The following is a 12566-nucleotide window of genomic DNA, read 5'->3' as shown; positions in this document are numbered from 1 at the left end:
ATTCAGTGGCCAAGTAGAAATGCACTGGTCACAGCCCTCCAGAAAGTCTGTGCCAAAAGCACATATGTGAAAGTAATTGAGCTTGCCGCTCTCACCCTCTCTCGCATGCGCGTAAGCACACACACGCCAGTGCAACATGAGTCCCCGTGACCGCTGCTGCATGCTGTAAACAACAGACCGTCTGTGGAGACGCAGCGCAGGGAAGCCAGCGCAGGGAACCCGTCGGCATGACCGAAAGCCTGACTCTTCCCCCTCTGACCTGTGCAGGGAGGAGGCAGGACATTCGGGGGATCTCGGCCCTGTCCTGGGACTCCAGACATGACCTTTACGGGAACTACATCTGTCACACGTTTCAGGGGGGTGAGTGGGAGTCACACATATCCTCTAGCCAAAGCAAATGAAAAATAAACAACAACCATAAACATAAAACGCAAGATTTTAGAGTCAAGTGGATTTGTGTAGAGTTGAATGTGAAACCTCTGCCTGAGTGTGAATAAAGCTGGAGTTAATAGATAGAGCACCTGTTTATGGTATCAAGGTAGCATTTGTAAAGAAGGAAAGGTATAACTGTAATGAAGCATTCTCAAAGTAGAGGTAGGCATCTCTGTGTTGATGAGCTGTGTAAAAATCAAAGAAAACATGGATTTTCATTATCCCAAGCTGTATATTTCCAAATGGTCCAGTCTGTGAAGCACACTGTGGGAGAATGGTCTGAGCTGACTTTGCCAGAGAGGGGCCTCTTCATCACTTTTCTAAACCAAGTGGGTGGACTAATGTAACAATGTGAGTCTTTATATATATGGTAGGTGGGGCAAGGGCTTATTACATGCCATGCATCTGAGGTTGGTAGCACATATGTTTTTAATTTTGCTAAACAGAAAATATCATCTGGTGGTTATTGCCGTGGTGAGTTCAGAAATGTGGTTATGTATTTACTTTTTTTTACATTTCCCCTTCAAGTCATGACTTGATGAAAATAAACCAAGCTGAAACAGAACACCGTCACAAAAGTCATTCTCAAGTCTCGGCTCTTCTTTCTTTCTACCATAATGTGGAGCACCTCATTCAACTCTGAATGAAGTGTGCATTCCAGAATCAGTCAGCTCTCAGTGACGTGTGAATTCCAGAAACTTTTAGCTTGCAATGATTTGTGCCTTCCTGAATCCCTTACTTATAACTGCAACACTGCCAGGGAACAGGATTTTAGGACAGCTTTTACTTCAACTTCAGTCCTGCCTTGTGGGTGCTGCAGATCCTAAAATAAAAGTATTGCGAAAAATGTTTTAGGGACCAGTCCACAACTGATGTCAGTGTCAGATTTCTAAGGAATTTGATAAGACGGTTGAGGTGTGGCTGAAAACACAAGTCTTTGGTAATGATTGGAACTGTTCACTAAGGTATTTTTAGCAGTTGTCACGTTTAAAGATTCACACCCCAACAGCGTAAAGGGTGGGGCTGAAATTAGAATAAAACTGGTCAGTTGACCCATTGTCTAGCACCCTCTGAAAGTGGGGACTCCAGATTTTTTATGGAAAGCACAAACACATTAGAGTTGAATGAGATGCTGTACACAATTATAGTTAAATTTGAGCTCAGAGCTTCATAATCTTAGCATGAAATGACCCATAGCAAAAAAACCTGAAAATTTTTTGAATATTTTCTTTTTTAAGTGAGCAGATATGTGAACACAAAATTAAAGCACTAACATTGAAAGACACACTCAGTACAGGGCATGTTTCTGTACCTTAAAACCCAGCCCATTTGAAAAAAATGCTAAATAAATCCAGTTTTATCACACTGAGGATTTGTATATATGTGTACCTGTATTTGTATTAAAGTGTCTTGTAAGTAGGATAATGTGAAACTCAGTGAGGATCAGGTTACAGGAACCTATGTGGCATGGTCCCTTTGTCATTAAAAGCAGGGCTATCCTTCGGAGGAGGTGTTAGCCTGGTATCCTGATAAAGCAGGCAAGGGCCCGTGCATTTCATCTCATTCACAACAAGCTTTGCTCTGCTGTTGAGGTTTTTGTTTTAAAATGGCTGGTATGCAGGCTGAGATTGCTGTGGGACAGCGACCTTGGAGCAGAGAGTTTCACATATACGGGGGGTTCATTTGCAATACCCTCATGGCTGGTAGGTTTCATTCATTATGTTTTACAGGTCAAACATTCTCTGTGGTACTGTTATTATCCTGTGTTCTAACCATATTTACCTCATCGTTTGGGTTTTACTCATGCCTTTGAAAACTAGGAGAAAGTGGTGTGAAAAATGAAGGCTATAATCAAATGTTGTAGGCTGCCTTTGTGAGTATGAGGTCAGAACACCAGGCTTCTGTTTGATGGAAGGAGCATGACTTTTTAGGCAACAACTGTTGGGAGTACAGCAGTTTAAGTTCTTTCCCCTTATCAAAGGTATTGTTCAGTTGTTTTACCAGAGGAGCAGAACACACCATGAGGATTTGGTGCAGTTCTGTCATTTATTTATGTGTTGCACTGTTGCACCTAAGTACACCCTGTACTAAATCCTGGGATTTCTGTTCAGATGTACTACCTGACCAAAACCTCACGGCATTATCCTGTGGTTTGAGGAGGATATCTATTGTCAGGATTCACTGTGGGTGAGGGGCACAGATGACTGTGCATGAATGCTGGGTCCTCTCTCACATGGAAAGTCATAAGTGTGTGTGTGTGTGTCCTAGGATCGTGGGCAGACAGGTCCCCACTCCATGAGGCTGCTTTCCAAGGACGGCTGCTCTCCCTCCACACACTAATTGCACAGGTACACTGAGAATCACTCCACAACAAAAGCTTTTATTAAAGCTTTAGCGTTAATGTACTGATATGCAATTCTAATTCATCACCTTGAATTAGGTTTTCCAATAATGTGATTTTCTCATTCTTCTTTTGTCCAGGGCTTTAATGTGAATATCGCCACTATGGACAGAGTGACGCCCCTTCATGAAGCCTGCCTGGGGGGTCATGTGACTTGTGCCAAGTTGTTACTGGAACACGGGGCCAATGTATGCATTTGGTTTCTATTAAATACACACACCTTAATGCTCTGGGATGTTTTCCACATGGCTTTCGGCTGTGTGTTGACAGTGTTTGTTTGTGTCCATGTGTAGGTGAACGCTGTAACAATCAATGGCGCCACTCCGCTCTTTAACGCCTGCGTTAGCGGAAGCACTGCCTGCGTGAACCTGCTGCTGCAGTACCGCCCCACGCCTGACCCCGCCCACCTGGTGGCCTCGCCCCTGCATGAAGCCGCAAGGAGAGGTGCTGCCCATGCATTTGCCTGCTTCAATGAATTGAACTTTTTGCCACATGACAAAACATTTGCTTTCTCCCTTGCTGGCTTCCTTCTCCTTAACAGGGAAAAGCAACTCTGGAGAGCTGGACATGCCTTTGGTTTTTAGTCTGAATAGTTTGAGTGCACGATAGTTTGGCTGATACCATGACCTAACAATGAACTCAGTTGCAGCAAAAAAGCACCTGGGACACAATGATTCACAAGCTTTGGACCTGTCATTTTCAAAAGGCGCTTGTGATAAATATTTATGTCGAGTAGACTGTTGAAGACAACATAGAGAATGTTTTTTTCAGTATTGATTCTTGTTGCGGTGGGTCTAGAGAGGGTTTAAATGAAGTCCTTGGTACTCAGCCCTGGTAGGCCTTGGAGTCTGCAGCCTTCTCTTACAACTGCTTCACTATCTGAATCAACAAGTCATTGTTTTGATTGAGCCAATTTTGTGGTCTGAAGATAACTGGAAAACATGCAGGACTGCAGCCCTCCTGCTGTGATAGTGATGGCTGCCTATTTAATACTGCTGCCCTCTGCTGGAGGAAAGTTGTGGATCATAAACGCAAAGACTATGCTTTTAATGGACACTGGTACAAACAACATTTTAACAGGCATGTTAACATTTTATTTAAATCTGTCTGTATGACCAGTTTCTAATGTAGTTAGCTTTCAAATCAGGTCACGGCATTTATGAGTTCAAATTTGTAGTCTTGACATTGAGGACTGCTAAAAGTGATAATGATTTGTACGTTGGTGGGTGTCAGCCAGAAGTAATTGGCCACTTATCTGAAGCAGAAAGCCTCTTTTGCGAAACAAAGAGTAGCCATTAGGAAGGGGGATGTGGTCTACCATTGTGTTGGAATGTTTTGAGGTGTCAGTACCATTGAATAGTGAAAGGCTGTACTTCTTTTAGGGAAAAACTGTTGGTTAAGAATGTTTGGTAAAGACTGCTGTCTTCTGTTGTCAGGTCATAGGGAATGTATGGAGATTTTAATCGCCCACGGAGCAAACATTGACCTGGAAATATCACAGCTGGGAACTCCCCTCTATGCCGCCTGCGTTGGCCAAAGACCAGACTGTGTGGAGAAACTCCTGCAGATAGGTTAGTCTGCTCCTTTGTAAAACACAATACATAGACATTTACCTTTACGTACACCAGCTTTGCAATTGTGTAACGTGAATTACGCTCTTGCGAGTCAAAAGGAGACCAAAACATCATACGCAATCATCATCTTTGTCTTCACGTGTGTGCGTGTTTCTCCCAGGAGCTGATGTCCACCGCGGGAGGGCCCGGGACAGTCCCCTGCATGCTGCTGCCCAGCGGCCCAGCGTGAGGGTGGTGGAGCTGCTGATGGAGTATGGGGCAGATGTGGGGAGAAGGAACTCTGAGGGGAGAAGGCCAGTGGAACTGGCAGAACATTGCAGCCCTGTAGAGAGGGCACTGCGGCTGAGAGAGGGTACAACAGCCTGCACATACACACATATACACATGGGTGCATACATGTACATGTGCACACACAAACAAATACACACATACAAAACCAGGCTCATAAAAACACAGATATATATATATATATATATATATATACACAAGCACATTACAGACCGAAGGACACACCGAAACGCACATACACACACTCACACACACAGGCAAATAGACACACACACGAGCCCCACTCAGCAAGTCAGCCTCTACATTGCTGCAAATTCTCTACTGAGGTTCTCACTACATTAAAAGCACCAGGAATTAGTTTCTTGCTTATTAGTCATGGGGCTGACCTTATTGGAGATGCTGGCTGTGGGGCAGATATCTACATAATGAGAACGAATGGCTATGCACGTTAGAGACAGAGAAAATTGGAAATAATTATTGTCTGGTTTTTTATTCTCTTTAATGGTCTCATTGGCGGAACTTGAAAATGTTTTCCAGAGCACTAGTGATGAAATGGATGCAGTCGATATCTTTGCCAGAGCCATCTGAATACTTCTGTTTCATTCAGCCTGAAATCCTCACCACCCTCTTGTCTCTCCATGCAATGTGGTCTTCTCTCTTACCTGAGATCTGATATTTTTTTTCCCAGGTCCCTCTGCGCTCTCCCAGCTGTGCCGTCTCTGTGTTCGCCGGTCTTTAGGACGGTCACGTCTCCACACGGTGCCCAATCTCCCCCTACCCCATCTGCTCAGGGACTTTCTGCTGTACAGATGACAGACCTCCTTCAGGTGGGAGGTGTCTCTTTGACATCCCATTTAAAACTAGAAATACAAAATCTCTATTGGACTCATTTCTTTTTCATTGTTTTTTGCTTGTTTTGATTTAAAGTACAATGTCCATTCAGTGAAAACAGTCATAGGTTTTAGATTGTGAGTATATATGTATACTCTGTACATATCCACAATCAGCAAAATTTGCTTTATTGCAAAACTATTTTATTTGTAAATAAAAGTTGACTTCAGAGCATTGGTTGTAGTGTGTTCCTTGAATGAGAATATGCTGTAGAGACAAAAAGTAATCGGCATGCTATCTGTGTAGCTACAGGGCAGCAGTTAACTTAACAGTTGAGCTCAGTACAGGGGGTGGTGCATTGATGCTTTCAGGATGTGTGTGTTTAGCATGTTTCCATTAGTATCCTTTTATTTAACCCATATTCCTAAGAGGAGCCTATTAAGTACAGCATCTCTTGACCTAACCAATCAAGCAAATATTTTTCAATACATGAGTCCTAAAAGCATTGGATACAGCAGCACACACTCAGGCAAACACAAATGGAGACTAATCATGATTTATTTTTTCTCCCAGAAGTCATTTCAAGTATGTTTTTTTCTAAATATTGTATAGGTGCTATAGGTTCCTGAGCTGAGCACTTCCTGTTGAAGGGTAGTTGCACTGTAAAAGCACTCAGGTGTTCCCACCTCCCACTCAATATATGTGTCTGTATGTACAAGAGAGCATTCATAATCACATCTGTTTTAAGACTTGTTGCAGTACTATTAAATATTCTCATGGGTCTCATCATTTTCCTTGGAATTAAATGGGCTCACTTCTTATGTCTTGATTACAAATAGAGAATAAATATGTTTAACTATTTAACTAAATATTTAATTAAGCCACTCTGTTGCTCCCAGCATGGGAGTGACTTGTTCTTTTCATTGCCCCAGAGCATGCTTTAGGAAGATTAATGGGTTTTTCTCAGCTAGTTCTCCACCATGTCATTATTGACTTCTGCAGTAGCCCATTCTCTGAGGATTCTTGTATTTTTATCCTCACGCACATCCAGATGAGATAAGAGAACTCTGCATTTTCTCTGTCTACTGGTGGTGGTAGAGGCTGCAGACAGCTTACAACACGCATCCCTTCCCTCATGAGCCCTGTGCCCTCATTTAGGTGGCCTCAAAGTCTCATTCAGCACCCCTGGGGGAGCAAGACGTGACCCCCCGAGGCTGCGCTGGTGCTTGTGTGTTTTAATGCGATAGCCATCAGGCCACCGCAACTGTTCACACCTCCTCTCTGGTGTCCATGGTGTCTTACAGGGACACACACTTGATCCCTGTCATCTCATTTCCCATCATGCCCTGCTGCAGAGATGTTCCCTGACAGATTAGCCTTGACACTAATGGAATGTACAGCATGGCACATCCTCCCGGAGTCATTTTGATCATTCCACATCTGTCAGAACTGATGGAGTGTTAGTTTTATGTCAGCTGCCCTCAAGAGCATTGTAGTCCCAGTCTAGGGGGTAGAGAGAGAGCGTATGCTCTTTGTACAGCACCAGGAGATCCTCTACCTCTCCCCTCTTCTCCACACATGCCACTTTAAATCAAAACAGAAAAGGTCAGATCTTTAAATAAAAAACAAAAAGTCAGGTTAAATTAGGTGAGCATTTCTTTTTCTTTACCTTGATTATTGATTGATTATCACTTAGGATAAATCATTCAAGTTTCACAACATTGTAGAAACACCTGTTGAAAATACTATGAGCTATGAACAGGTGACATGCGTTTGTGACATTTAAACAGATTGGTTCAGTATTATCTGATCAAATCATATTGAGGAGTGAAATGAACTGATGTTTATATTTAAACTGGCCTTCACCTTCTCTGCCCTCCATCTCTCACCATCATTTGAAAAGCAAGTCCTGAAAAGACAGCAGGAACAACAGATCTATTAAGATGACTGCAAACTTCACACTTATAATGAAGATGTGAAGCATCTTTGTTTCATTGTCATACTGTGCGAGGTCTTGCCATCAAAACAGTCTAGCAATTTGATTTATTTTTGTCTGCACAATGAAAGAACATTTAACACTAATGGGCTTCAGACTGAGAAAAGTTTCACGTTAACAGAAATGAGGTCAAATACATGGAACATCAAATAAATTGCCAAGGTAAATCTGTATATGTAAAGGAATACATTTGACACAACTGAAGTACTTGAATATTATGTCAACTATCTGAGTGTTCAGTTGATATAAATTTCCATATAATCAAAGTGTGAAGGTGTGTGAAGTGGTTATATCAGTACTTCTATTCGGCTTACAGTCTGAAAAAGGGACTGCACCTGGCCGTGAGCCAAGGTTGTTGACTCCCCAAGGTTGTGGACATCATAATCAGGGAAAAAAGGGGGGAGATGGGATGGAGGAGGGATGCCATGAACAGATGAAGCAGAAAGGAAGTGGTAAGTGGGATATTTATAGTAATGGACGGAACTGGTTTCTCTCTTTTTGTTTAATTGGGTAGGGATTGTCTGAAAATTCTTTGCTCCAATCTTTGTTTGGCTCGTCAGTTAGCAATGTCAACAATTGCTGATCCCAGCTCAAGATCTGTAATTTCTGAATTTTTGAAAGAGGAAATATCCATGTAAAACATGTAAGTTCTATGATCTCCATACAGAAATATTTTTTTTGGCATCAAGATCCAGAGAGACCACTTATCACACCTAGCCAGACAGAGACATTGATTGTTGTGTGGGATAAGGAGGCGGAGAGTCCTTTTTCAAAGGGAGCTGCACCTCAAGATAATGTGAAAGAAACATATTGTGTTCATTTTCAGAAGGACACGTGTTTGCCGGGGCTGTTGTGTTACAGGTGAAACGTTGCTAATGGAAACAAGCCATCACACGTATTTGGATGGCTTTTTGTATTAGGTTTGCCTGATGTTGCACAGTGAGCATATGTCAAACTGCCTCGATCTGATTGGTTGAAGATGAGGCTTTTCTTATCTTGGTCTGAACTGCACTTTCTCGAAAGTACATTCTGAAGAGCTTCATGCAACAGTAGATTAGCGATCTTTCCAATTATCCAATTTTCTGGGAAGTACACCTAACCTTTCAAAGTCTGCTCAGAGCCAGAGATGGACAGTTCAGTTAGTGCTTATTTTATCCTGAACATAGCAAGATTTCCTCCTGAAAAGCTGTCAGGTATGCATATAACATTTTCCCCTTCTTCTCCTGCAGCACTCAAAGTCAGACAATTACAACACAGATGCTGCAGGCATCTCTGTATGGAAATACTGGAACGTATTGTGCCGAACTGCTTACCCTTTAAGAAGAAGGCTGTGGACGTGGTGATCTCTCATCACATTGCTTTTGAACTATCACCCGAGTTTTCCTGGCCAGTACGTCCTTTTCAAAAATGCAGATTTCGTAAAGCAAGGTTAGTTATGCAAGAGAAGGCACTGTGCCCCAGTCAGAATGTTGCACTTCAGTGATGTGGCTTTTGCCACAGATGTGTCTTACAGTGGACAACTGCTTGGTATGGACCATGATGCCAGATGTCTTGCATCACACAGAATGTTATACACTTCAGTAAACAGTTCAGCTTCAGGTTAAATGGATTTTTTGGTTTGCTTGTTTGCTTAGACCTTAGAGCAATGTCTAATTTTATTACTGAAGGAGATTTTCCAGACAATCTCACGCGATTAACCAAACCTCGATAAACCAGTCCCATGCAGGACTATAAAAATCCCACTCACCACTTCCCTCCCACGTCAGCTATTCAAGGCATCCCTCCTCAATCCCATCTCACCCATGTCTTTCCCTGTTTATGGAGTCCAAATTGGGGGCCAATAACCTTGGCCTGTGGCCAGGCACAATTCCTTAGTCGGACTCTCTACTCACATCAATAGCAGTCTTTACGCTTTGATCATATCTACTGAATTAAATCCAGTATATAATTAAATTAGACCTGTGCTCAGTTAATGCTGAGTGGAGGCGGTATCAAATATCATGCTGAATAGAAAATTTATGCATTTTATTTTCATATAGTCTAATTTCCACTCTAAGCTGATCCATGAGGCCATTGTCTTTTTTAATGATTGTCATAATTATCATTGGAAATTATTGTCTTTCTGAATGAATGGGAGCACACTCACAGTATTTATGACATGGTTAACAGAAATGGGCAATCGAATTTCAGATGGTTAAGGCAACATGCTCCAAAGATGGATGAAGTAACTGAATTCTTTACAGACCATAAGGCAAGCTTCCCTGCGGCTACATGTAAAATATTTTCGTAGCCCCGAGGACTAGTTGTGCTGCTGCTCTCATCTCCACTTATATATGATCCCTGAGGAGGACATGGAAAAAGCCAACCCAAGCAAATGGATTAGATCATATAACCACAGGAACTACGGGAAAAGAACACCTTCAAAAAATATCAATTCCTATCTGGATCAAAGCCACAATGGAGTGAGCCCGCTGTAGCAACACAAGGCAAGGGAGGTGCCCTCTCTAGGCTGTTCCTATTCATTAAATTTATGTAACAGCTTCTCTATAGAGGAGGAGGAAAAAAAATGTGTTTTAGTCACTGAAGACAGACAGATGTGAATATCTTGCAAGGGTAAGTCTTCTCACATGTCAAACAATGGAATTAACTCTGAAAAGCAGCTGTCAGGCATGTCTTGCTGTGGGTGGATATGACTGAGCTTGTGCTGCAGACATTGACTGGTCATGGCTGATGGCTCATCAGTCACAGCAGACAGCAGCTTCTCTCTCAAATCAAGGGCACCTCCAGAGTGGGAACGCCACATAGCCGTGGGAAACAGGAAGTCAACGAAACCTCACAAGCTCGAACTGCCAAAATGCCAATGCACGATCCTTCCAGTGCAACCATGACAACACAAACTTGGGGTTTACGCCTAAATTTCTCTTGGTATTCTTTTATCTGAGAATGCAAGCTGGAGGCTGAAGCTCAGTATAATAAGTAATCAGTATAATCAGTATAATAATTGGGCCTGCTCTGCCTCGTTCTCTTAAACGAAGGCCTGGCGTTAAGCTACACCCTGTTGCCGGAGTATTTTCATCAAAGAGTATCAATGAGAAAGACGAATGTTTTCTTCTCATCTTATCTTATGAAGTTGCCCTTTTGCCAGATTATTGTTGAATTTCCCCACTTGAACTGTAGAGCATGTGTCACAGTGATAAAGTGCTAACAGCATTCATACAAAACACTATAGCATGAAACGTAGCATTATGGTGGTGTTTGCCACCATACAAGCAATGGTGACATGTCGGGAGGCACAACAGTAAATGAAAGAGCAGGAAATCCATTTACTAAGTGTATATGTATGGTTGTTTTCATGAACTCCAGTATGAGGTCACTTTCTGTACTCATGAATATCTGAATGCATGGAATCTGGCAGAGGGTCTCTCCTTCATCAAATTCATTTCTTTAATCCCTGCAGGAGAAGAGACAATTGGCTCTGATAAAAATTAAAATGCAAGAGACAGCTCTAGTTTCCTAGCTTCCATTTTATTAAGTGGTTATGCTACATCAGTTTGTACTTGACTATATATTTTTTAACATTTTCAATTTCATACAGACAGAAATTAGGTTAAAAAATGAATAAAATGGATGCCCCGTCCCACTGTGATTATTAATTAAGGATTGAGCTCTGAGTCAGAATGGGGCTCCCATCCAATTTTATAAAAACCAACTGCATCATAAAAGTGTGTGTTCAATCAACCCTGGCCCTATCTGCCAGTTACTCGGACATCCATTGACTGATCATTGAGAGGAAAACGAGTCCACAGAGATGCTGCATGATGGGTATTGATCTCTGATCCAAATGCTACAAATGCAGGACAGTAGCATGTACCCTCACAGTGGGCACTCAATCAATTTCATGTTGCCATTACCACGAGTTTTAAATTAGAAGTATGGACACAATGCCTTTCACCCAATTCACAGTCGATTGGCTCCTGTGGGGCCTCATTGGGGTGTGTCTATTGGCACAAAAGGCAATTTCTTCCATTCCTTCCACAGCTATGTTACATGCTACCCTAGCAGGTTACATGACTGATATAACACAGCTTGTGCTCTGGAGTGTTATCGATTTATCCAGCTGGGCATTTACTGAGATAATACAGATAAAGCACTTTGTCCAGGAACAGAATAGCCATGTCTCACGAGCAACTTTTCGGCTCCAGCCCAACTCCTTAAGCCATACTGCACTGCCACCCTGTGACCTATGACTGGTTTTGCTCTGGCCATCCCACATGATTATACAACACTGCAGTACTACGACACTAATCCCTGTAGGTCAGAGATGCTGTGTGATGTTTGTGAATCCCATGTATAACTCGCAACCAGTCAAGCCCATTGGAAGGATGCTCATTCAATAATAACAACAGTAAAGATAATTTTTAAAAAATCATATGGTAGAGGAATCTTTAGGAATCGCTTCTGCTTCACCTGTTCAAGCTTGATAGTATTTCTTCATTTACTCAACTCAACTTGCAGACAGGGCAACTTACCATTTACACGTTATCCATTAAGACAGTTGGATATTTAGTGAAGTCACTTGCTGAAGGGCACAGCGGTGGTGTTCCACGTGGAATTTGAACCAGCGGCCTAGACAGCTTAGTGCTCCCACATGGTGCTACTGACCTGACCGATAACTCAGACACGAAAGTACCCATAAAGACTTGGCTGGTTTGCTTTGAATCTGCCCCATAATGTCGAGTCATTAAAACGTTCTTAGGAATCCACATATAAATGACACCAGCAGTACAGGAGAGTCATCCTTTGTGTGGGGGGTACATTCTTAATTTTTCTGTGAATGGGGTAATTAGTATAGCACCGAGAATAACAGGGGAACAAGGGATGCTGAGGGTCTCCTGTAAGTCTGTGCATATCCTCTATATAACACTGTGCAGATCTGATGTTTTCCTTGGTTTATATAAAGGGAAAATGCTGGAAGGTACTGAAGTTCTCCCAGGAAAACAGGAGACTGTTTGTAGTTTCTCCAGAGAGTGTATGTGGAGGTCTG

General features: G+C 42.3%; 1 protein-coding gene across 1 annotated transcript; it reads left to right on the top strand.

Annotated features, from left to right (window-relative positions):
* Positions 1 to 184: 184 nt before the first annotated feature.
* Positions 185 to 5508, top strand: asb11 (ankyrin repeat and SOCS box containing 11). Its single transcript, XM_036545808.1, has 7 exons — positions 185 to 360; positions 2701 to 2780; positions 2914 to 3021; positions 3127 to 3277; positions 4270 to 4404; positions 4568 to 4759; positions 5384 to 5508. Exons 1-7 carry the CDS (start codon positions 228 to 230, stop codon positions 5506 to 5508), a joined length of 924 nt encoding a protein of 307 aa, XP_036401701.1. The 5' UTR covers positions 185 to 227.
* The last annotated feature ends 7058 nt before the right edge of the window (positions 5509 to 12566 follow it).

This window comes from Megalops cyprinoides, chromosome 14 (assembly GCF_013368585.1).
Source record: "Megalops cyprinoides isolate fMegCyp1 chromosome 14, fMegCyp1.pri, whole genome shotgun sequence".
Classification (NCBI taxonomy): domain Eukaryota; kingdom Metazoa; phylum Chordata; class Actinopteri; order Elopiformes; family Megalopidae; genus Megalops; species Megalops cyprinoides.
Note: the sequence above shows the minus strand (reverse complement) of the source record. Positions and strands in the feature narration are given on the sequence as shown.

Bases quoted from the DNA above. Each gene is read 5' to 3' on its own strand.
- asb11 (XM_036545808.1), top strand. From the start codon at position 228: ATGACCGAAAGCCTGACTCTTCCCCCTCTGACCTGTGCAGGGAGGAGG. The intron at 3,278-4,269 runs GTGCTGCCCATG...TTCTGTTGTCAG, and splicing joins GCATGAAGCCGCAAGGAGAG to GTCATAGGGAATGTATGGAG. The intron at 4,760-5,383 runs GTACAACAGCCT...TTTTTTTCCCAG, and splicing joins GGCACTGCGGCTGAGAGAGG to GTCCCTCTGCGCTCTCCCAG.